The 25685-nt window shown below is 40.7% G+C and overlaps 1 protein-coding gene across 1 annotated transcript in view; it reads right to left on the bottom strand.

Annotated features, from left to right (window-relative positions):
- Positions 1 to 22887, bottom strand: part of LOC129344958 (centrosomal protein of 135 kDa-like) — a 30003-nt gene extending 7116 nt beyond the window's left edge. The window contains exons 1-6 of the mRNA XM_055001888.1: positions 22759 to 22887; positions 19068 to 19135; positions 17364 to 17478; positions 8734 to 8918; positions 8290 to 8444; positions 5165 to 5327 (exon numbers count right to left, since the gene is read on the bottom strand). Coding sequence (XP_054857863.1) covers positions 5165 to 5327; positions 8290 to 8444; positions 8734 to 8918; positions 17364 to 17478; positions 19068 to 19094 — 645 coding nt within the window. The 5' untranslated portion in view covers positions 19095 to 19135; positions 22759 to 22887. The remainder of the gene's footprint in view (positions 1 to 5164; positions 5328 to 8289; positions 8445 to 8733; positions 8919 to 17363; positions 17479 to 19067; positions 19136 to 22758) is intronic.
- Positions 22888 to 25685: the final 2798 nt, after the last annotated feature.

Raw genomic sequence — 25685 nt, 5'->3', positions numbered from 1 at the left:
GTCTGCAAAGATGCAGCCCTGCCGTTGTTTGGAACAGAATGACAAATAAAAAATGTTTGACTGTGCCTGAATGATTTTGTTCTCTCTCTATATAGAATAAAACAGCTCTTCTGACATCTAAGGAATGAAGTATGTGCTCTTGTTGTGAGGTAGAGTTGGGCAAAAACACTGGGAGGGATAAGCTCTATGGAACATGGAACCTAGAAACTATCTTTAGCAGGAATTGAAGGACTAGGGCGCATCGCTACCCTGTCAGAAAATATCTGTAAAAAAGGTGGGTCTATTCTTAATGCTTGCAACTCACCATTCTGACTGATGTTATTGCCAGAAGAAACTTCACTTAGTAGAAAGAAGAAGCTACATGTTGCTAAAGATTTGAAGGGTTTGAGCATCAAGTTCAACAGAACTAGTGACAGGGACCACTGTGGAACCAGTTGAGACCTTGGAAGAGTTCGGTTGTATAACCTCTTCAAAGTCAGTTTTGATAACAAAAAAGGAAAAATTGTCTTTCCATCTACATTTATGTGAAAAGCTGATATGGCCGCCAAATGGACTTCAATGGAAGACAAAGCCAGACCTGATGTTTGTAGGAATACTAGGTAGTCAAATATATTGTTTAAAGGACAGGTATCAGGGGCTATCCCTTTAGAGTCAGCCCAAAGGACAAACCTGTTCCACTTTAAGGCATACAACTTCCTAGTTGAAGTCTGCACGTGTTTAAGATGATATTCGCAACCTCATTTGAGAATTGCACATTCAGTGCTCGAGAAACCACACCATTAGATGCAGCCTGTTCAGGTCGTACTGTAATGCGCAGCCAAAATGAAGTAAGTCTGGTTCTAACAGGAGATAGTTATATAGTTCCCCTTGGCTATATTCTTGAGTGTGTGGAACCAAGGCTCTCATAGCCAAAAAGGGGCCCAATCTGTTTGTATCTTGCAAATTGTTCTCTGAATCAATGGGAAAGCATAAAACAATTCCCCTTACCCACTGTATTTGAAAAGCGTCTCCCCTGGAATTCCTGCCAATGCCTCCCCTTGCACAAAAGTGGAGCGCTTTTGTGTTTTCCTGTGTGGCAAATAGACCTGTTTCTGGTGATCTCCATTTCTTGACGATCTCCCATATGTACCTGTAGACTAGAACCCATTTGTGATGGGAGCTTCCTAATCTGCTGAGGTAATCTGCCCTGATGTTTTGAGACCCAGCAATATGTAGGGCAGAGAGTGTAATACCCTGGGAAATAGCCCAATCCCATAAACCGATGCCCTCTAGGCAAAGCTTTTTCGATGCAGTACCACCTTGCTTGTTTATATAGTAAACTGTTGTCATATTGTCTGAAAGGATCTGGACCTTCTTTCTGGATAGCATATCTGTGAGCGACTTAAGCATGTAATGAATTGCTCTCAAGTCTAGAAAATTAATGTAACATTCCTTTTCACTTTCTGACCTTTCTAGCCTAAGCCCATTGACAGACACATCCAGGGCCGGCGCACCTATTAAGGCCAGGTAGGCGGTGGCCGCAGGCGCAGGGTGCCGGAGGGAGCGCCGGAGAAGGCGCGGTGGGCGGGAGCACGCGCCACAAAGCACCAGCCTCCTATCCCTCCCACCCCACACCGCTGCCGCCGCCGGCACAAGCCCCCGGCCAGGCGCAGCCACCGCAGGCAGGCATCTGCGGTGGTGCAGGCAACCGAGCGGGAGAGCTCGGAGGCTGCCCGCTGCAGCAATCGGGCCGGTGGCGGCGCGCACTCCCGTGATGACGTCATGCGTGACGTCATCACGCAGGCTGGTGTGCGCGCGTGCGCACATGCTCGTGTGTGCACGGGGCCGCCCGGCCGCAAGCGCGGCAGACCCTGCCGCCCCTGGACACATCCTCACAATGGCCACCCCACCCAACCCTTCTAAGGATGCATCCATGGTAAGGGTGACCTCATGTCTAGGAAGCCTGAAGGGCTGTCCTTTAGACAGATTGTTACTATCTGTCCACCAATTCAAGGAGTGTAGAACCCATCTGAGAACAGAGAACTTAGTCTGGGTTGACTGACTCTGACATCAAATCGTCTAATAAACCATAATTGCAATGGCCTCGTTCTCAAATGTGCAAATGGGACTACCACCATCGTAGAAGCCAAAAGTTCTAATAGGACTTGAATTGTTTGAACTGACTGGAAGTGTTTCCTCAGGAAATACTGTGCTAAGCCTATCAACCTAGCACAGCGGTCTGCAGGTAAAAGGGTTTTATTGGCTACAGAATCTAGCGTAGCTCCAATGAACTTCATCATTCTACTAGGTGTTAGGTTAGATTTTTTTCTCATTTACTACAAGATCCAAGTCCTTACAGTCCTTACATGTGAGTGACATATGAGATTTTAATCCTCTGCAGAGTGTGCAGTGATTAACCAATCATCTTGACCATCTCCCATATGTACCTGTTGACTAGAACCCATTTGTGATGGGAATTTCCTAGTCTGCTGAGGTAATCTGCCCTGATGTTTTGAGACCCAGCAATATGTAGGGCAGAGAGTGTAATACCCTGGGAAATAGCCATACATGGGGAGATAGAGCATCCTAACCTCCTGAAGTGAGCTACTACCACTGCCATACATTTTGTAAATAACCTAGGGGCCATAGCCAAACCAAAGGGTAGTGCTGTGTATTGAAATACCCAATTGTGGTACACAAAACAAAGCTATCTCCTGTGTTCCTGGCAACCAGAAGTTGATGGGCAAAGTTGAGGGTACCACATCAGATCTGACACCTGCAACTTGCTTGGAGCCAATTTGGACTATCCTGATGCTGAAAAGGGGTAAGCTGGATAGTATTCCCACTTATGTGGATAGCCAGGTGGAAGGTACAATGGGTACCAAGGAGCCCTTGGGTAGTGGTATCGAGGCCTCTCCTCAGAACTGGATCACTGCGTCCGATGCTCCACCACTGACTTGGCTCTGTCTCCTGAAGCTGGGGAAGTGGATCTCCTAGCCTAGAGCAGAGGCAAAGATACTTGTTCTGCCAGATCTGGTAATCAGATCGGGGCAGGTGAAGCAGCTTGCTGACAAGACTTGTCTTGTCCTTGTGTTTACATCTTGGAGGCTTGGTGACATGTTCATCAGTTCCAATAGGAGCCGGAGATCTCGTCTCTCTGCTCTGCAGAGTGATTTGGTTGCCCTCGACCAGTAAAACGCTTGCCCTCGAATGGGCTGAGGTCACGGTGTCCCGAGATCAGGAGTGTGGCTGGCTCTGACCGCTCAGAACCGACAGATCCGATGGTGCAGCAGCAAATACTGGATCTGATGTTGGCGGTTGCTCCAACATGGTTCCAGCAGTCGGGTGCACTGATCGCTCCACCAGGGCAGATTTCTTTGCTGCCGGGCTTGTGAAGCTAGACACGGTCTTTTCCCAAAGCGTGGCCTTAAGTCTCGACATCTGATCTCTTCTTGCTGTCGGAGTAAATAGCTGACAATGTTTGCAGCACTCCACAATGTGACCTTCCCCCAGACAAACTAGGCATAATGCATGGCCATCTGTCTTTGCCATCTTGGTCCTCACACTTTTTGAAGAAGGACTTCTCGGCCATCACAAAAAGAGCTGGGGTGAAGTGAGCTCTAAATAATCCCAAGGCCAGGATAGCCTTTGACTCACCCTTCTTGCTGTCAAGACTAAAGCAAAGATCAAACTGTCTTACAAACTAACTTACAACTATTATGAACTTTACTGAAGTAATTATGAAAAATTGCATCGCCTAAGAAGATGTCTGTTCTCTTCTGCAGCAAAAAATAAACTGAGGGAAAGGGTGGGGGCGACCTCAACCACCACATGACAATTTTCGGTGGGGAAAACCAGCTCCAAGCAGTCCACAGGGGAGTCGCCCCCCAAATAGCCTAAAAGCTAAGAAATCCTGTTCCAAGCAGCTGGCCTGTGCAAGCGCAGTCCCCAAAGTGGGACTGCACTGAAGAATGAATGAATGAATGAATGAATAAATAAATAAAAACAACAAGAACAACATTTGATTTATATACTGCTCTTCAGGATGAATTAACCCCCTTTCAGAGCAGTTTACAAAGTATGCTATTATTATCTCCACAACAACAGTCACCATGTGAGGGGGGGTGGCTGAGAGAGCTCCTAGAAGCTGTGACTAACCCAAGGTCTCCCAGCTGGCTTCAAGTGGAGGAGAGGGGAATCAAACCCCGTTCTCCAGATTAGAGTTCCACACTCTTAACCACTACATCAAACTGGCTCTCAAGACTGTAGATGAACACAGTGCTATACTAAATGTCTGAAGACTGTAAGGAGTTTTCATTCTGCATGCAGCTGATTATGGAAAAGTGCAATATTGTGGAATCAGCCATAGTTCCTGCCTACGAGACTGATTTGTGTATGATGTAAGTTTCTGTAGGGTGATGAACTCTGGAGGGCTGCATAAGTGAGGCCTCTCAGGTAGCAAACAGCTCCAAGTCCCTACGATCTTTAGCTCAGTTTAGTTCATTACTGAAAGCCCTCAGCAGAAACCTTTGAAGAAGCATGTAGCCATAGTTAAATACAAGATGCTTGCACCAAACCAGAACAACGGAAGAAATTGCTTTATAAAAAGGTTAAGAGTAATATGGAGCAGGGAAATGGATTGTTTGGGAAGGATAACCCCCACTAGAGCCATACTAATCTCTGCCTACTAAGACTTGCGGATCCATTTTTGTAGTGTGAGTTCATATTTGGGATAGGGATTAATCAGATAATAAATATATGCTTCCCAATGTCCCAAACTCCTTGAACAGATGAATTCTCTGTGACCAAATATAATTTGCTCAGATTACATTTCCTTGCTCCATGATGTCTCAGCTTTCCTAACCTTGTTTTCACTAGGCTCTTAATGCACCATTGCATCATCTTTTTTGCCAGTGAATATTATTCAGACACAGATTAAATTTATACTTCAATCCTGCAATTTAAAAAATAGTAACATTTTCCTCCATGAGAGAAAGAGGAAGAATGAATATTTAAATGGCCTACTTCTATCAATGACCCTTAGGGATTTTCTGATGACCTTATTTGTCTAAATGTTTTTACCGGACTATGAAAAATTTCTTGAAGAATGTGTAACTGCAGCACCTCTTCCATCTATAATCTCTAGAGAGTTTTGTATCAGTTGGCCAATCATTGCTTTCCTTACAATGTCCATTTGCTTGCCAAGTTCCAACAGCCTGGACTGAAGTGCAGCATTCTCTTTGGTCAAGGCTGCATAGTCATCCATCATTTTCCTTCTTAAGACACGATTCTGTTCTGCCTGAAGCTCCTTATGCCGTATTTGTTGGTGGAAGAAAGATATTTCATTTCTGATCAGAAAACACATGTAAACAGGAGCACACATTAATAAACACACTTTCCAAACACACAGAAGAATCAAGTGGCCCTGGATCCCTCCCAGCTGATGGTTATAGTAGATGAGGCTCAAGGCTTTCTTTTACCATAGTTACTGTTCCAAGGTTGTACTACTGAATCATAGCAGTATTCTTAAAATGCAAGGCTGATCCTCCCTATGGGAACTAAGGATTGTTCCCTAGTCTTGTGGAAATACTTGTGTTATATTGGTCCACATCATTCAAAGCAAAAATATGTCCTAATTAAGTACAATTTTTAGATAAAATGGGTTAAGTTTGCTAGATATTGGGCCCAAGGGATAGTAAAACAACCTTCTGAAAAATTTTTAGTAGTCAAATTTCTCTGCTGATGAAAGAATCATGATGCCTTTTTCTCTATGGCATTATGGTATGTTATGAATTAAGAATAAAAATATGTGTGGAAATATCACACATACAAGCAGAGAGAACACACTATAGAATGGTTCCAAAGCGCACTTCACTTTTCAAGAAAAACAGAAGCTGTTCTTGCCAATTCCCCTTTCCCAGCGCAGACTCCCTAAGTCACTGTTCCTATTGATTCCCCAGGACACACTTTTTGGGAAATGCGGGGGTTACAGAGGGAAGGAGGTAGGAAAAATCAGTTATTCAAGTAGAACTCTGCAGTCGCTTGGATCCAATACTATTTCTTACATTTTGGTTTCCTGGGCCTGTCCTTTATGATTTTTAAAGAATTTGTTGTGTTCTTTTATTGGACTACATCTAAACGTGCTTATAAAAAATGGAAAAAAGAAAACAAGCTTGTGGTTCAATAAAAGTAGTGGTGGATGACTCTTTTAAAACTACATGTTTTCTATGGCTCTGTTACGCAGTAGCTAAGCTGAATCCTATTGTCCTCCCTTTCAGAAACATTTCTCTTTCAAAGCACTGCGTTTTCCCAGTGCTGCTCAAATATCAGCATATGGCTGCAGAGGAAAATTGCTGTTATTTTCTCGGCTAGCATGGCTAGTATGTGACCCTTATAATACAACTATCATACTGGCTACCCAGGGCTTTTTTTCAGTGGGAACGCAGTGGAACGGAGTTCTGGAACCTCTTGAAAATGGTCACATGGTTGGTGGCCCCGCTCCCTGATCTCCAGACAGAGGGGAGTTTAGATTGCCCTCCATGCTGCTCCAGCAATCTAAACTCCCCTCTGTCTGGAGATCAGGGGGCAGGGCCACCAGCCATGTGACCATTTTCTCCGAGGGCAACCCACTGAGTTCCACCACCTCTTTTCCCAGAAAAAAAGCCCTGCGGCTACCAATCTGTTCCTGAGCACAATTGGCCTTGGCCTTTAAAGCCCTACATGGCTTGGTACTGGGGCATCTCAAGGACCATCTTTCTCTGTATATTCCTACGTGGGAAAAGATCACAGGAAGAGGCCCTCCTGATTGTGTTATCAGATAAATAAGCTCACCAAGGAGGGCCTTTCTGTTGGCAGTCCCATGATTATGGAACAGCATCCTCTTAGAGATGCGCCTAACTCCCTCACTCCCAATCTTCAGGAGGCAAATAAAGAGTTTTATTTAAGACTGCTTTCAATTAACTTTGGAACTCAGTTATTATTTCCCAACATGACATAGATAGTCCAGGAGAGCCTGATTTTGTCACATCTCAGAAACTAAGCAGGGTCGGCTTTGGTTAGTAATTGGATGGGAGACTGCCAACAAAGACAAGAGTTGCCTAGGCAAGCAATGGCAAACACCTCTTTTAGTCTCTTGCCATGAAAACCCCACCAGGGGGTGCCGCAAGTCAGCTATGACTTGAGGGCACTCTCTACCACCACTATTACTTCCCAAACCTTCTCAATTGAAGCTTCCCTGTTTACTTCATTAAAATTTTTGCTGCTATCAACTGCATGTCCCTACAGTTTAGTGATGGAAGAACAATGACTATCTTATACACCCAGAAAAGGTGAAAGCTGGCTGAATGGAAACCCAGAGAGAAATTAACCTAATCAGGAACCACCAGTCCTGCGACTATTATTCTAAGCATTTCAATCCAATCAAGCATTGAATTGTATCTGAAGAAGGGAGCTCTGACTCTCAAAACCTTATAGTCTGAAAATCTGGTTGGTCTCTAATGTGCCAGTGGACTCAAATTCTGCTGTTCTACTGCTGACAAACACAGCTACCCACCTAAAAATCAAATCAAGGTACAATTTAGCACAATACGTTGTTGCCCTAACAACAGGATGATCTTATGCGCCATTCTGAGGCATCTCTCTCATCTCTTACTGTCCTCTTTCCTGCTCACCTTGGAAACTGCCTGGATCCCAGGTTGGCTCACACACGCATGCATATGCACGCACACTCACAAACGTACCTGCCAACTGCCCTTCAGAGAACTCCAGATCCCAGCCTGTGTGTCAGTCTGAAGTCTGCTTAGACCATCAGATACGTGGGTGTCTGCCTTTTCCCTGCTGTCCTTTTTCTGTGTCTCTTTACCTCTTGGTACACACTGCGTTATATAGAAATATTCTGTGGGCACTGGGAATAGCTGCATATATTTGTGTGTTTTATAGTATTTTTGTACTTAAATAAAATATTAACTGTTTACACATATCCTATTACCTCTTAAATAAACTATACCCTGTCATACTCTTGCCTTGTTCATACTTGTCCACACTTGACATGCAGCCCCATCACTTTGTCACTAATTCCTAAAAGGTGGTGGTCTAAGTTCAGCTTGGGGGCATATTTTCTTTCTTTCTAGTCAGGTTTTTAAAAATTAAGTCTAAAGCTCCACAAAAGAGAAAGTGAAGGATAACAGGCAAGATTTCTTTCCAACACTTGGCTGTTCTGGGTCCAGCTTGGGAAGTTGAGCTCATTCACACAGAACATACCTCTGGCATACACAGACACTTTGAACATATGGCAGATTCACTTGTTAGTACCGTAGTTCATGAGTGATGTGTTCTTGCATCGCTACTCTTTTCTTGAAGATTTCATCTTCCACTGTATGCACAGTAGATTGGAGTTTCAAAAACTCCCCCCTTTTTCCAGAAATCTGCATCTCCACCACCTTCTGCTGTTCTGACCGTTGCTTCACCTTCATTTCAGTATGTAAAAGTAAATAAATATATCACTCTGTGTATCTTTAATTCCAAAATGCAGTTAACTCTAAACATATTTCAACATTTTATGCAGTTATATGATGGTTTAAAAGTTTAAAAAATCTGGGTTGTTATAATAGAGTTCATGCCTTTGCACTGATATGGAATAGAGTATCTTGAACCCACATCATTCTATATATAAATTAATAAATCATAAGAAATAAAGTAGTAGAAATCAAGTATTTGTAATAAATTGCAAATAACTAAGAAAATCAGTCGATATACCTTTGCCCGTAATATAAGAATAGCCTGTTCACTGTTACTCAGGTTCATTTGTTGCTGTTCCAGTTCTTGCTTAGCATGCAGTATCTCCATTTCCTTTGCAGAGACTTTTGTGTCTTTTTGTACCTTCTGTCTCTTCAGTTGTATGATTTCTTCCACCAAACCCTGCTTCTCTCTTGAATAAAGTTCTAAAGGAAGAAGCATTCAAAAGTCTCTATTTCAAAATTCTTCCCAACACGCTTTTCTTGGAAAAGCAGAATAAAAATATTTTAAATAAATAAATACATGTTTTTAAACCCAAATTGCTAACATTATTATTCCTTTAGTTAATTAGAAACCTAAAAGGTAAAAGTAGTCCCCTGTGCAAGCATCGAGTCATTATTGACCCATGGGGGGACGTCGCATCACGACATTTTTTTGGCAGACTTTTTACGGGGTGGTTTGCCATTGCCTTCCCAAGTCATCTACACTTTACCCCCAGGAAACTGGGTACTCATTTTACCGACCTCGGAAGGATGGAAGGCTGAGTCAACCTTGAGCCGGCTACCTGAACCCATCTTCCGCCAGGATCAGAGCAGAGCTTGGGCTGCAACACTGCAGCATACCACTCTGGGCCATGGGGCTCTTAATTAGAACACTACAGTGTCCAATTAGAACACTACAGGAGATAAAATAAACAAGACTCTTGTCACACTTTAAATAGTAAGTTTTTATTCTAATATAAGCTTCTGTGATCTAAAATCCACTTTGGCCATTTTCACGTCTTTAAAATAGCACAAGACTCACCAAACACTGGTAGCGTCGTTGTGCGATTTCTGACGTCACCCTGTCATGACGTCCTTTTCGTGGCACCCTCGTAACTGCCTGCATCTGGGTGACGTCCGAAATCACATGACAAAGCTGCCAGCATTTGATGAAAGTGGTCTTTGTCAGATAGCTCTACTTTATAAGTGGTAAGTCAAAATTATCAGTAGTGAGACAAAAACACTTATATACCCAAACATAATGCAATATTCGCTAGGAATATACTTGTTGTGCATTACAAGAAGCACTCATTACACATTGAGAGGTTTTTGTATCTTTGCATTCATTTATATAAACTTTGCATTATATTTGGGTATATTATTTTAGTTAGTGTTCACAGTGGATTATTCTTGTATTGCTTTCGGTTCTACCATGATTCTCTCTGTTGTTTACTATGACACAGATGAGGCAGCAGAAGCCAGAGGAGCGCCAACCTACTGGACTAAAGTCAGCAACTGCCACTCAGAAAGGCAGTAGCAGCTTGATGGCATCAGAAGGAGTTGGGATGTTCCACCTGCAGGAGAGTCGTTCCCCCCACCCCCGCCCCCACCACCAAGCAGCTGCTGAACATGACAGCAGTGGCAGGAAGTTTGCCAGCTCAGGGCATTGTCTGGGGGCACAGTGAGCTGCAAGGGTCTCTGACTAGCTCAATGCAAACCCAGCTGGGATGAAGCACAGTAAGGAAGGGGTTAAGAGATGAACAAGGCTGAGAGAAGGGAAGAGCAGTGCTGGGCTTGGCCAGCATGGGTGGAGTGCCAGGATTAAAGATGTCAAAACAGACAGGGGAGTTCAGAAAGGTAAACTGTCTTGGAAAGGCTGAGAAGGCATAAAGAAGGGAGGAAGAGGAACCTAGAGGAAGAGCTGTGGCCTTGGGCAAGACAAGAAAGCCAGACTTGTGCAGGCCTGGTGGAACTGATCCACGGCAGAGGCACCGCTCAGCCCCCTGTAATTTTAAAAGGGCAACGTGCAAGGGTGAAGGGAACAGCGCTTGTGTGGATACCTTTGTGGACTTCGCACACTGCAATAAAAGGTACCTTAAGGAGCACCACTGAGTCTGGGTGAATCTCTGCTGACCATGAAAAATATTTATGATGCCCTCTTGCCCCCTGATGGGGGTCACAAGGCTACAAGATAATTATACAAGATAACTTACAAGAAACTAATGGGGGGCGGTGGCTTTCTTTCTTTTTTGAAAAAAAGGTTGCACTTCCCTGAAACTTCTGTAGATTATGAGGTCATCTGGCAATCACACACAGGAACTGTGCATGCATGGTAAACTTTGGAAGATCTTAGGACTGATTGGAATGTAAGACATTCCTTCTAACTCCAACATTTTTTGATCATGTAAGATGGGGCGCACCTCATCCTTCAGTTCTCTCAAACCACTGTAGTCTGAAACTAGTGTCATTACAAAGCTCAAAACTGGGGCACGAGGGAAGGATGGCGGCCTACACAGATGACTACTTGATGAACATCAGTTATAAATAAGCACAACTTTGTTTCCTTATTTGTGGACTTAGTGAAGTCCCACATGGGAAATTAATAAATACTTTTATTAGTGGTGGCTTGCGGGAATGAATTTCTTAGTTGAATGTAAACTAGGATTACCAGAACTCTTACCTCAGAAGTGAGGAATGAGATAGGGTTAAAAGGCAGGTGCAGGCCCCAATTCAGACTCCTTGCGTGCACACACCATAGGCTCTGATGATATCACTTTCGGTTGATAACCAGAAGCTACAGGGTCTCAGTGAGGCCAAAATTGACCCCAATCACAGCTTCAACTCTGGAGCCATGTGCTCTACTGGCTCCTGGCGTGCCTCCCCTGTCATTTCCCCCACCACTGGCTAGGTGAGCAGGGCTGGGCATCGAAAGGTGGAGGCTGGCATCCCTAATGTAGACTATGTAATGCTGTTTTCGCTATGCCTCTTTCTTTTATAGTATTCACTTGACTGAATGATATATAAGTGTCTGTCTGTGGATGAAGACTAGGTAGTTGTTCTACATATACGTGGAGATTCTTCTCAGAGCCAAGGATGCTTTAGCTTTAGTGGAATCTAAAGAGACACGTTAGTTTTGCTAGGTCACAAGTTTTCATGAGAAGAACAAGCCAGCATGAAAGGGGTTGTACAGAAGCTTGCATCCCTTTAGTTTTCCACAGTGAAAAATGAAGTTGTTCTATTTAAATAAAATAATAAAAGATCTTTTTAATATCTAAAGAAAGTAACACTTTCTCCTTTTATGTTCGGGGAGAGGAGCTAAAATGGTATCTGGATAGTCATGAAATTTCAAAATAATCTTAGGAGGAAATTCTAGTCTAGTTCATAAAACTACTTTGTCTTGATGAAACTTCAAGAACGTTGGGTCATGCCTAAGAGCCCTTAGTTCAGTGAGTCTACAAGATAAAATGATAGCTAGAAGGAAAAGTTTTTCATGTTAAAAGTAGTAGAAAACAGGTGGCTGATGGTTCAGATGGTTTTAGCATTGTTTGAGAGCACAAGGGGCAAACTCCACTGGACAATAAGAAATTGGAGAGTATAACACTTTAAAGAAGGCATTCTGTTTCCTTTGAGCAAACACTAATCTACTATTCAAAAATAGTGAAAAGCTGAAAGAGCTGCCAAATGACCAGTAATGCCTAGAACCCAAGCCAGTGTCTTTCAGGGATAAAAGATATTCCAAAAAATGAACTTAAGGAACAGAACTTATGGTTAATATTCTTCAGAGGTATCTAGCTACACAATCTCTTCCCTGGGCTAAGGAAGGTGTCATAGTTGAAAGTTTTCCAGCTACCACAAGGACTCCTGGCACCAGATCAAACAAGGACTCATTCACATCTGAATGAGCAAAGTTGAGAAGTGCAGTATTTCATAGTTGCGATGAAGCACTTTCCCCTTGACTTAACAAGTCTTTAGCCAGTGGAAACAATATATATTGTTCAGATAGTGATATAAACTGTGAACCAGGTTTGTCTGGGACAGCAGTGAGCTATCAGAATATGACGCATGTTGTCCTGAAGAATTTTGCACAGCACCCGTGGTATTAACCAGATTTTGGGAGGGGGGCATAGAATATTGCTTAGGTTCAAGGAATCTGAAATTCATCGCCAATGAATTCGTATCCTTTTGGACTTCTAGCATTACAAAATACATTAAACTCATTCATGATCCCCTGCTGGGAATCTGTCTACTATCAAATTTCAAACACCTGAAATACGAATTGCTTGCACTGTGAGAGATGCACCAGTTCCACACATCCAAACTTTGTTGTATAATGCCTGAGAGTCAATATCTTTCTGTCTCCTCAGTAAAAACTTCACAAGAACATTACAGCAGATTTCTTTGTTGCTATATCTATAAATTTTATCCTGGACCAAGTCCATAAAGCTGCTAAAGCGTATTTCATGGCTTTCCGCTCAGATATTGACACGTAGAGATGCTTTTAGAGAAAACCAACTGCTGCTTACCATCAGACCTATACAATGATCCCCCAAAGCCCAATACGGAGGCATAAGCTGTCACAGTTAAACCTGGGGAAATAATTCCAAAGGGTACTACTGCTTTAAACTCTTTTCTGATGTCCACTATATTAAGGAATAAATAAAGATAAATCTGAGATTTTCTTATCTTTCATGGTTTGAAAGTACCTTACAAATTAATTCTAAAAATAATGCATTTGGAGTCATGCAAATGGCCTACTGCAATAATCAAAGTTTTTGGATATTGAGGGCTATCTAAAAATGACAAATTTTGGAATTCCTCACCATAATAAGAGTACCTCTTATTCCTTCTGTTGGAAGAAAGGCTGTGCTTTGAATAGAATCCAAAATCGCCCATATATGTGGCTATGAGTTTTGATTTCTCCCAGTTTATAGCCTCAAATGCTGGGCAGTAGTTATAACAATATATACAAGTCTGGTAACATGGTAAATCCCTGAGACTTAGTTGGACTACAAGCTCCACCATAACCTTTGTAAAACTTCTTGAGGAATATTTTAGGTAGAGATCCCTGTACTTGTTGGCGGCAGCACAATCCACACTGTGTTAGGATTAGGACTTTAATCCCTACTTCTACTGACATCCCCCCCCCCTCAACCAGCGGGCTTCCCCTTTGTGTTTTCTTTACAGCTGCTTTGACAGACAACCTCCTGCACGTAGCCTCTGTCCCCCACCACTCAATAGGGCGATGGAGGAAAAATAAGGGGGCAAAATTGTGTCTGGCAATACTACATCACTTGCAGCTGCATACCATAGAGTTCCAGGAAGATTCGAGAGTGTTCCATGATGCAGTAATGTCACTTCCGGTTACACCGTTGGAAGTGATGTAATGACATTGTCAGGCACTGTTTTGGTCTCTGCCCCCCCCCCCTAGTCTCCTGGGGCTTGCCAGCTCACCCTAACTACAGAAAGGTGCTTTCTTTTATCACACATTCAAGATTTGTGTTGTATGTTGAGTACTGTATAAAAGCCAAAGACAGTCTGGACCAAGAACAGGAGGCCAGGTAAGGAAGATAAAAGGGCAGAGTTCACAAGGACATTTTCTAATGCACGCCGAATTAAAATGACTGGGAACCTAAAGTGAACTGATCTTCCTGACATGTTATAGCAAATCAATATGACTTTACCTTCAATATGCCTTTACCTTGTATCTGAAGAAGAGAACTGTGATTCTAGAAAGCTTATGCTACAGTAAAGTTGGTTAGTCTTAAAGGTGCTAGTGGACTCTTTTCTATTTTTACCTTCAAAAGTGACTCATGTAAGACACTCAAGTAAGTGATAAAAAATTAATTTTTACTCATACACATTTACTTTGCCTATATTTAAAAGTTAAAAAATCAAAATCTTCAAATCATTCATAGTATTCCTGTGTAATTTTAAAAAATTATATTGAAGTGAACAAAGCAGAAAGTCATTACTATTATATAGGTGCCTCCATTTACTGAAAAACTGTAAAATACTTTGAAGCCGTAATGCACAATTTTACCACACGATGGAGCCATTTTCTGTGAGAATCAAGAGGAAAACTAAAGCTATAATCTGAAACCTGAAGTTCAAGCCTTTGAGAAAAATATGTATTTTGTAGTCTCTCTCTCTCTCTCTCTCAGATCTATGTGCCCCTCCATGCATATTTTTAAAAGCCACACAATGAGACCGCTTAAGGTACATGTTTCTGCAAAAAGAGCAAACTAATCTCTTCCCCCATAAAGAGCAGCATCTGCACATGCATTGATTCTACAAAAAAAAGAAAGAAAAGAAAAACAAGGCAAAAAAACCCATCACCATTGGAGTTGCATCCATCAAGTTGCGGAAAAGGAAAGCAGAAGCAGGGCCAGGGAAGCAAGAACCAGCGATATGGGAACGTGATTTTTCTTTTCCCAGGAGTCCTTATGGATCCCCTGTTATTCTTATAAATGTTGTTGTTTGTTTCAAATTAAGCATCTCATTTTTCTCTCTCCTGAACTTTGTGTGGGTGACTGTTCAGGACTGGCATCGTCAAGGCCCACATAGTTTCTGACAAACATGGGCTCATGTAAGATCACCTTAAATATCACCAAAAAACAGTGGGGGAAATGTATGTTTCACTAGGTGGACAATAGGTAGCCTTTACAGTGAGCTTAAGGGCCTGGTCTCATGTGGTCAGGTTTCTTCACAAAGCCAATTACATGAGGAAAGGTTACTATGACATAGACAGCTTGCAGCCATCTCTCAGATCATGTTTGCTAAAAAGTGCAGCTGCAGTCAAGGAAATGGCTCACCTCAAGTAATGGTGAAATTTAAAACATATAAAATCCAATAAAACAAGTCAGTACAATTAAAACATTAATTAACCTTCAGAACCAAAAATGATGACCCTTAAAGAAAAACTAATAAATGCTCACTTAAATAATTTTGCCTCACCTGAAAGCTAGGGGCAGTATGAGTGTGTGTGTTTCCTTACACTCTGAAAGCATGGGGACTGCTACAGAAAAGGCTTGTATAACAACACCAGTGAAATGAACTTTTGCACAGGAGGGCACACAGAAGAGAAGTTGCTGCACAGACAGAACAAATCCTTCAAGTATTTGGATCACAGGTCACCAAAGGCTTTAAAAGTAAGCAACAGCACTCTAAAGTAAACCCGGAAACATACTGGCAGCCATTATAAAGATTTTAAAGCTGGAGAAACATAGGTGTGATGTTTTACTTCTGATTATATACAATCATGTGAAAGAAACTGTAGTATAAATTGCTCCTAAAAGCTGTGACAGACTGCACATTTTACAAAGCCTGGAAGTGAAGAAACACACAGCTGCAAGACTATTAAGGGTTAATCCCTCACAGAATCAGACAGCTTTGAGTGGCAGGCTACTGCAAGAGATCTGATTGGGTAGCATAAGCTGGAAAGAGGAGGGTCTGTTTTCAGCCCTAGCTGACAGGTCTTTTTTCAATCCTAGCAGAAGGAAAGTGTGAAGAGATGGAGTCCTAACAGAAAGAGCAGTTTGAACACCAACAGAAGAACCAGGGAAATCTGACAAGGAGGTTTGGGAAGTAGGTGCAGACTCCTGAACGGGCCAAAGAAAGGGGATAGAACTTCTAAGGGAAGTTTTTCCCATCCCAAACAGGGAGGTTGCTCTGGAGAGTGAAGAGATCCCTGGCTGGGTATGGTTGGAAACTGCCTGTGGAGACCTTCAGATTTTAAAAAAAAATCAGCACAAAAATATTACTACAGTTGTAACAACAGATGTAGCAGATTATCTGAATTCCCATTTTTCTTTTTTTTAATTAGTCTCTAGCCCTTTTCCTTGTGAAGACATAAGGGAAAAGGCATATCTCCACAAGGGAAAAGGCCAGAGACTTTTTTTTTAAGTGAAAGCTAGGAATTCAGAGAACCTGCTACACCTCATTACAATGCTGTAGAGCTAATTGAAATATATTTAAAAACAAGAATACACTGGAATTGGGCAGGAAAATAAAAAGGCGGTGCTGTTAGAAGCATTATGGACATTTCAAACAGTACTCTGCAGCCAACAGGAAGTGCGTTGAAAACTTGAGAACAGGGGAAACGGACTTTTTAAAAGGCTCAACTCCGCATTGCAAATGGGACACAAGCAGTTTTGTCTGAAAAGGTAAAAAAAATAGGTCTGCTTGCAGCTGGCAGCAATGGATTGATCAAGGGATACAAAAGAAAGGTATAAACACCCAATCCCATCCCTCAACTGAGTTCATTTCCTAACTGCTCCTATTCTAAGGCAGGTTTTCTAACTTACAACACTGTAAAAGCTTCCCATTATCTTGGAGTATTTGTCTGGGCATTCAGCCAATTGTCTGCTCCATGTGGCTCTGGTGGCCATCAAGATGGAGCCCAGGTGTGAAAGCTCCTTCCTCCAGATGGAATCAGCCAACATGAGTCTCCCTCCTGCTTGTCCTCTGCTCACAGAGAAAGACCTTTATAACAATGTGTGGGGTTTGTGCAGGGTCCAACCCTTGAAATAAAATGTATTTTCCCATACCAATAATAGTCATAGAGCCCGTGGCGCAGAGTGGTAAGCCACAGTACTGCAGCCCAAGCTCTGCCCATGACCTGAGTTCTATCCTGGTGGAAGCCAGGTTCAGGTAGCCGGCTCAAGGTTGAATCAGCCTTCCATCCTTCCGAGGTCGGTAAAATGAATACCCAGTTTCCTGGTGGTAAAGTGTAGATGACTGGGGAAGGCAATGGCAAACCACTCCGTAAAAAAGTCTACCAAGAAAACGTCGTGATGTGACATCTCTCATAGGTCAGTAATGACTCGGTACTTGCACAGGGGATTACCTTTACCTTTTCAATAGTCATAGATTCAGTTACTGAAGTATTACCATCTGCCACATGGATCTGGCTACTAAGTTGTTCTCTTTCCATACGCTGCATGTTCAAATGACTTTCCTTTCTCTTTATCTCCAGCTGAAAGCCATCGGATTGAGATTGTAATTCCTACGAGAAGATAAAACACATTGTATGGTGAAAGTCTGAACCATTTTAATTAGTGACATCAACACATTTTGAAAAGACAGGAGTTCAGACTAGTTTATTGTGATGGATTATGCTATCATTATGCAAAGCTTCCCTTTACACTCACATGATCTGAATATTGATTCATGGGTAATCAAGATAGCAGATCAGCTCAGCTTTTTGGATGGACAACTGATTCAAACTCCCTTGCAAAATGTGAGGAGAATGTGAAATTGATCTATCTAATCAGAGAGGATAAAATATGAATCAAGCAACATGGAAAGGACACATGCTTGAATTTGGAATGTACTGAAAACATGCTCCTTAGTATACTGTCAGTGCCCAACTGCATTTCTAGAGATCATGTCTCCATATTTAACATTTTTGTTTCTAATGATGGCTGTCCTTCAAAATGATTTGGTCACTGAATATGTAACTCTATGAGCTTGGTGCCCTGATGAAATTTGTGAGAATTTTTTTTTAACTCTAAGAGGGTGCCATAGGAGGCGTCCCAGGGGACAGAAAGGTGATGAGAAAGGGAGATGGAAACCATCAGAGGAGGAGTGTCTTGTGCAGAGAATACCATAACCTGGTGAGAAGCCTAAAGCACAGCTGCAGCCTCTGGAGATCCGCAGCACCACCGAGAGCCCCAAGAACAGCAGCATTACCACCAGGCAGACAGCCAAGCTGCAGGAAAATTTGAGTGCAAAAGGCTTGCAGATGCCCTCAGAGATTAAAAGTCTTTATTACACCTGTGGTCCCACTTTCCATTGCATCACCTAAGTTTGAGTATATATGTGTCCTCTTTTCGTTACCCATCCCTCCTTGTTAAATTACCCATGTTGGGATTCTGAGCTCTACTAGTGAATAGGAAAAAGTGATTATATGGTCTGTGGAGTTGCTTTGAAATTTATTTTCCTTTATTTTGCCTACTGGTAATTCCTGTTAGCAGCAGAGGAATCCATTAGGCTAAAGGCACCACTACTTTTTATTTTTTCCCACCCCCTCTCTTCCATTAATCCATTCAGGTCCCATACCTTCTTTACTCAACTGGGACTGGTGGGAGAAGTTGGGGTTATAAACTTATTTTAATGAACCTGTTTTCAATACATTTTATAATAAATTGAACTGAAAAAAGTCCTGTTCCATACCTTGGACACCTTTTGACTGCTGAATCTTGTTTTAACCTCATTTGGAAGTGCAATTTGATGGAGAGTTGCTCCTGTTTAATCCCATCAATTGCAACGGACAACGGGGAAGGTGTATGTGAAATTGTCCAGAGAGGAGAAGTCTTAACATCACAAGTTAGTTGACAAGTGCTGCTATCATTTGGGACTGATGTTTCTATGAATCTATTAAAGTGTTTTGCATCCTTGCCTCTGATAACCTCCTCAATTGTACATTTAAATAAAAAGAACAAGTTTTCAATATGCTTTCCTTCAAAAGATACTCTGCTTTCATTTAAATTAGAATGAAAATAGAAAAGATGGATTAGTGGACTGTAAAGTATTTGTTATGCCATTCCCCCCCAAATATAATGTGTGTGTATAAATATAAATAAAATGGCTTACCTGTAGCTTTCGCTGCATGTGTTCCATTTCAGATACAACTTGAGGCTGAAGGCTAGTGGCTTTTTTAGCTTGTTCACGAATGAACAGCAAGTTAAGGCAAAAAAGATGGTCAGAAGTGAATGGTAACATTAATCATATGAGTAGTTTCCTTTTAATTAAACTTTTAAAACAGCCAATAGTGCTTTACTTAGCTTCTATAATCATACATATTTTACTCCAATATGTTTTTAAATTACTCTTTTCTCTCCTATTATTTTTTTAGTTGATCAATTTTTAACTCATAATAGATAGCTATGTATAGGACAGTGATACTTACTCAATGGCTTGGGAGCCACTTATGGTTCTTCTGTGGACCATTCCCAAACATGGCACCTGGCTCATATTTCAGGAAAGTGGGCAGGCTATTGCCTTGTAGGAGTTGCAGTTGGCAGGCGGTTCACACAGCACACAGAAAGGTTCTAACCACCCTGCCTCTTGCAACAATAGAATTCAACTTGAAAGGTACTTTTAATATAAGGAAGCACTTACCTGTTAACATCTAGCCTCATAAAGAGTTCTGAAGAACATGATCGCTTGCACACTATTTTATGATGTAAATCTGACTTGCAAGCCCTTTCCCTCACTCCTAGTATACTCTTCTGGTTGATGGTAATTGTAAATGAGGCTCTCCATGAGACATGGAGTATCATGGGTACAGGATATAGAAAATTGGCTTCCAGTTCAAGGAAGTAAATTTGCTGCTGAAGGTTGTTGATGTACTCAGATTCTACACTTGAAGATGTATTCTCCATGTTTAAAACTAAAAAAAAAATCCTTAATCTTGTTTTGTTATCAAACAGTACTATGAATTACTGGTGACAGATACTAAGAGTTTGCATTTTACATACTCATATTTTGTATTCATTGTTCCACATGAGCTATGATATACAGCATGCAGCTCTGGGATGTGCCTGTTTCTCCTTTCATTCCCTTTCCCCCATCCATATGGGAAATTATTCATGAGAAGGAGCACTGGACATGTATGTCACTGTCCTCAGGACTGTCACTGGATTTCAGGCTAACAGGACTAGGAACCAAATCCTTATTGCTTAAAGATGTATACTTAAATGTTAAATAGATTTGACAAGATTTTTAGACAGATTATAGTTCCAGAATTTCTGTACATTTTAGTCTATTCTCCCAAATGCTACTATATTCTGCAACGATATAAAAACACACATATATTAATGTGCCACCACAGCCCAACTAGAATATATTTAAATTGGAGTATTTAGACAAAATCTGACTTGTTCTTTCAAATAATCTAGCTTGTCCAAGTATTTCATAGGAAGCCTAGTATTTCATAGGAAGCCTAGCTAGCAATGGGAAAGGTACAGTATTACACATCTACCATGCAATCCTAAGCAAAGTTAAACCTTTCTAAATCCACTGAAGTAACTCTGCTTTGGACTGCACTATTAAATACGCAACCTTAAGTGAAACCCAAGTATGTGATAAACCTCTTGCAATCTTAATACAATGCTATACAAGTCTATTCAGAAGTAAATCTCCCTATGCAGAATGGTGATTACTGCTATGCATAGGACTGCAGCCTGAGAGCTAAGCTACAAGTAAAGCCAGACACATGTTGGGGAGGCAAGTTTACCTGGGAACTGTAGTTGAAAACAGCATTATGTCCCTAGCATGGGGAGGCAGGACAGGAGACAAGCTTTTCATAGATAATTTTCAAAGACAAAGCCACACCAGATCATTGGGGGAGAGGAACTTTGCAATTGTTTTCTTGCAATCTCAACTGAGAGATGAACTACCAGCTCTTCCCCTCCCCTGCCTCCTTGCTCTTGCGATCTCAATTTTAAAGTTCTTCTCCCCCAATGATCCTATGCAACTCAGTTTTTGAAAACTGTCTTTGAAAAACTCTTCTCCTTCCCTGCCTCCCTGTGCTAGAGACATAACGCTGTTTTCAACTACAGTCCCCAGATAAAATTGTGTCCCTGGCACATGTGTCTGGTGTCACTTGTAGCTTAGCTCTGAGATTCAACTTGAAGGTGATTTGTATTGCCCTCTGAACTTACTAACCTTGAAGTAAGTTCTCAGTGAGCTTTACTTCCAGGTAACTGCTGCACATGCAAAGAGTCAGATTTCACATATCCAATTTACTGATTTTAATTTTTGTTGACATTACGGCACTCACCATACCTAAAGGTTTTTGTAAAAAGTTTACTCAAACCATATATATGGCTTTGCTGAAGTTCTCTCTCAATTTTTTTTAATGATCTCAAAGCTGGCAATGAAGCAAAACAGAACAGCAGGAGTTAAAATCAGAATAAAGTCAACACAGAGACTAAACAAACTGAATAACCTAACTCTTTCACAAGCAGAGTTGCATTATATATAAGGTGTACTTTGTTTGGCTTATTAAGATATTTGAAAGAAAGTCAACAAAAGATTTACTTTAAAGTATTACACAATTGAATACCATATTGAAAAGGCGCACTGAATTAGTGGTTGTTTTGGCAGGCAATTTGCAGCACCACCTGGCCTCACCTCATAAAAGCCAGCTGAAATTACTGTGATGCCAACTGCTTGAAATAATTTTCACAAATAAATACCAAAACAGAAATAAGACTGCAGAGTCATCTGTGATATTTTAAATTTTAACATTAGAAGTTACCGCTCCTAATGCTATAACTTACCATGTATAGGGAAAAACATCTTATACCAATTTTCTTTTAACATTTGACTCTTTGTAAATTTAATGTTTTTTGTCCATAAAGTTTCCCGCTGTTGCATAATAATTTCCCCCCAAAATTCCACATCCACTAGATCATACATGATTTTACTTGTTCTTCGGTATCAAATTGCAATCATATTTTATAAATTTGTCCCAACAGATGTTCCTTGTGCTGTGTGATCAATTTTTAAAATTGTTACGTCTCTAATCATTCTACTTGTGGCTTTTATTTCATTTCTCAGCCTTGAACTCAATTGTGAATATAATAGACATTGTATATTTTTGCCTTCATCTTTTACGTTTAAATTTATTTTATTTACGTAAAACATTTATATTTAATTATATTTAAAACATTTATATGCTTCCTTTCCACCCAATTAGGGTCTCCAAGGAGGCGAACGTTAGTCATTAAACATTTAAAACATTAAAACAATATTTAAAATGTATATACAAATATTTAACAATACAATAAATGCATTAATACTGTTTAGCAGGATTCACAGAAGGCGTGTTTGTGTGTGTGTGTAAAATGCCATCAAGTCACAACTGATTCATGGCGCCCCCCAATAAGGAGGATTTCAAGGCAAGTGAAGAGCAGAGGTGGTTTGCCCATGCCTTCCTCTGCAGAGTCTTCCTTGGTGGTCCCCCACCCAAGTATCGACCCTACCTAGCTTCCGAGATCCGATGAGATCAAGCTATACCATGCTGTCTTCCCTCCCCATATACGAATTAACTAGATTTTTATTTATAAAGTCCTGGAGGATTTAAAAACAGCATTTTTAAATGCAAAATTGATACGTCCTTCTAAAATATTAACTATAGTAAGCAGCTCAGTGTATTTCATACAGACTCTGAAATTATACAAGTATGTTAAAGCATAGATCCTTTCCTGCAAGATGGGACTCGGGGCGTGGCATTTAAGAACACTCCGGTTCACCAGAGCACACCGAACGGTCTCACCTGGACCAGCTGAGCGTTTTGTCAGAGGCAAACCCTTCCCGGCGGCCCTGGTTCCCACGGCAACGAAGCTCCTGGAGCAGAACCGACAGGCGCCCCTGCAAGGCTCAGAGACCGAACGCCGGCGGCAGGAACCGGGTTGGAGGGCTGTTGCAGGGGGTGGCCCGGCTTTGGAAAGCAAGATTCGAGATTGGACGAGAGGCCGCGAGTTCAGTGAGGCGGGGCGTACGAAATACGTTCCTTGGCAACTGTCATCTTTTTAAAACACAGAAGTCTGCTGACTTGAAGTTTACTTACAGACTCCATTCCCTTCATTCCAGACAGCGTGGAAACAAATATTGCAGGGTTTAGTTTTGTCTTTAAAGGCTGGTTCCAGGCAGGCGACTTTAAATCGCAGCTCACTTCATCATCTTCCTAATAATAATGATGATGATGATGATGCTACTGGACTCGAACCTTGCTAATAAACAAGAGTCTTATGACATTAATAAATTCATGGTGTATGGTTGTTGGGTCTCAACAAAACTGAACAAGTTCTCTCCACAAACCTTTCTAAAACTAAGGAAGGAACTGTGTTTAGGAGGTTTACCCACCACTAGCCAATCTGGCTTCCTTTGACTCTGTTCAGTTAAAAAGTTTCATGATTTTTCTTTGCTTGGAATCTTTTAAAGGACAACTAGTATTTCTATTTGGTATCAAATATCTGAGCAATTGCTAGGTCTTATATTTTAATTGGATACTTCCATTTTAAACTCTGCTACCAGCATTTTAGAAAGCGCATGCACTTTGGGTTATTTTAGGTTTTGGTTATTTTAGTTGGTCTTAAAAACTATTGTGTGGCTTTTATTTTTGGTCTGCTTTCACTCTGACATTGTGTTTGAGAAATATATGTGCAGCCAATTTTTAAGACATATTTACAAGAAGGAAATCCTTCTTGTACTACAACATCACCAATAAGAAGCAACAACAGTTAGAAAAGTTGGGTAAGAAAGTGGAGGACAATACCTGGGAAATGTCTCCCACTTTCATCTCTACCACAAGTCTCAGTTTCTCAGTGCTCATTCAGACCCCAAACATCACTGAATTTGACAAAGCTGCTTTCATTGACTATAAGAAACGAAATTGCATTTCAGCTACTGGCTTAGATTTAAACTCATGATAGACCATAATCACTAGCCATTTTAGTAGCCAGTGTGGCTGAAAAACAGGATAAAAACATATTAATGTAAAAACAATAAAATGCTAAAAAGTAGTCTGTTGGTCATCCAGCACCTATACACTAGACTTCAAGACAGCAGACTCTGCCATGAGCAGGTAGAAAGAGATGGAGGGATCATCATTAACATGAGGCGCATGGTGAGTTTCATGTGGGTAGCCGTGATTGTTTACAGTAGAACAGCAACATTTGTGTCCAGTAGCACCTTAAAGACCAACAAGAGTTCCAGGGTAAAAGCTTTTAAGAGTCAAGCTCCCTTCTTCACATGGATGAGTGATAGTAAACCTTCCTTACACTCACCCACCACTGCATTCTTCTGTTACTGAGCTGAGGAGAAAAACTTCTGCAGACAGAAGTCCATACATTAAAAAAAAGTTCTCATGACCTGCCTTTATCATCAAAGTCTGAAGACATTGTATAAGGGACTACAGATGCATAGCTGAATTTTTTCATATTTTCACTTTTCCTGAAGTATGAAACAGATTCTATTCAAATCTGAAGTGACTATATTCATCATCTCCAAGCAATATGATAACTAAACAAAAGAATCTGAATTTACATTTGTGTATTTGGGGGAGTCAAAATCATGGCTATTAAATCAATTTTTAAAATACTACTTTTTGCAGCACACATTAAAGCCACATTTAACTTTGCTTTCCAATCCTGGATAGTGACCAAAACAAAATGGATTACAGTATTAAGACGTAATGTTTGATAATGGGTAAATTATGCCTACAATGACCCTAAATTATTGTTGTACTCAAGTGTAATCCAATTAATTTGAACAGCTTCTCTTGCACTGTTACTTCACTTCTAAGTAAAAACAATTCCAAAATAGTAACCTTTTTCCTTCAAAAGTTTATTAGGAAGATAACACTATAAACAATTACATGCAAAGAAAACAAATCCTCCATAAATACATAAAATCCATACACTGAACACCCTTAAATACATATTTTTGGACCAAAGGCATATTTTTAAAGTTTACATTTCCTCTAATGGTCATAGTGATCCACTTTCCATTCATTTTAAAACACATTGAGATAAATGGTAAAACAAATGTAATCTACAGAACTAGAAGATTGTATGTTCCTGGATTATTCATTATAATCAGCATTCCCATTATTCACATAACACTTGGTTATTAAAAGTGCTTACTATGAATGCCATTAGAGTTACAGAGTAGAGGTATTGTACACAAAATACAGTTATATCTGAACAGCAGCAAGATAACATATTTTCAAAATAAAACTGTCAAAAATTCACTTAATTCCAAAAATATCCTGTCCAGCAGGACATATGTTGGCAGAAAATAACATTTCCTCATATTCTTAATTTTGTACATAACCCACATATTATCATCCAATGAAGATGTTAATTTTACATTGAATGGGACACATTTAATTCACTACTACTACATTATGCTCCTACATAGTAAGTGTGTAGGCCATTTCAAACAAAAGGCACTCACAAATAAGAATGGACAAGTGTTACAAAATAATTTGATGCCTTTTAAAACCATTGTTAAGGAGAGAACAAGACTAATAGTCAGTTGTAGAATCATCTAGGTTTTTATAATAGATACTGAGAAAATACCGCTTCAATTATGCTACTGAAATATACACAAGTGCTTATACGCATAAAAATGAATATAGGAAACTAACTACTAGGAAAGCATTTTTTTGTCTAAAATGCTGTAGACAAATATCATTGC

The sequence above is a fragment of the Eublepharis macularius genome, chromosome 1 (genome assembly GCF_028583425.1).
Source record: "Eublepharis macularius isolate TG4126 chromosome 1, MPM_Emac_v1.0, whole genome shotgun sequence".
Taxonomy (NCBI): Eukaryota; Metazoa; Chordata; class Lepidosauria; order Squamata; family Eublepharidae; genus Eublepharis; species Eublepharis macularius.
Note: the sequence above shows the minus strand (reverse complement) of the source record. Positions and strands in the feature narration are given on the sequence as shown.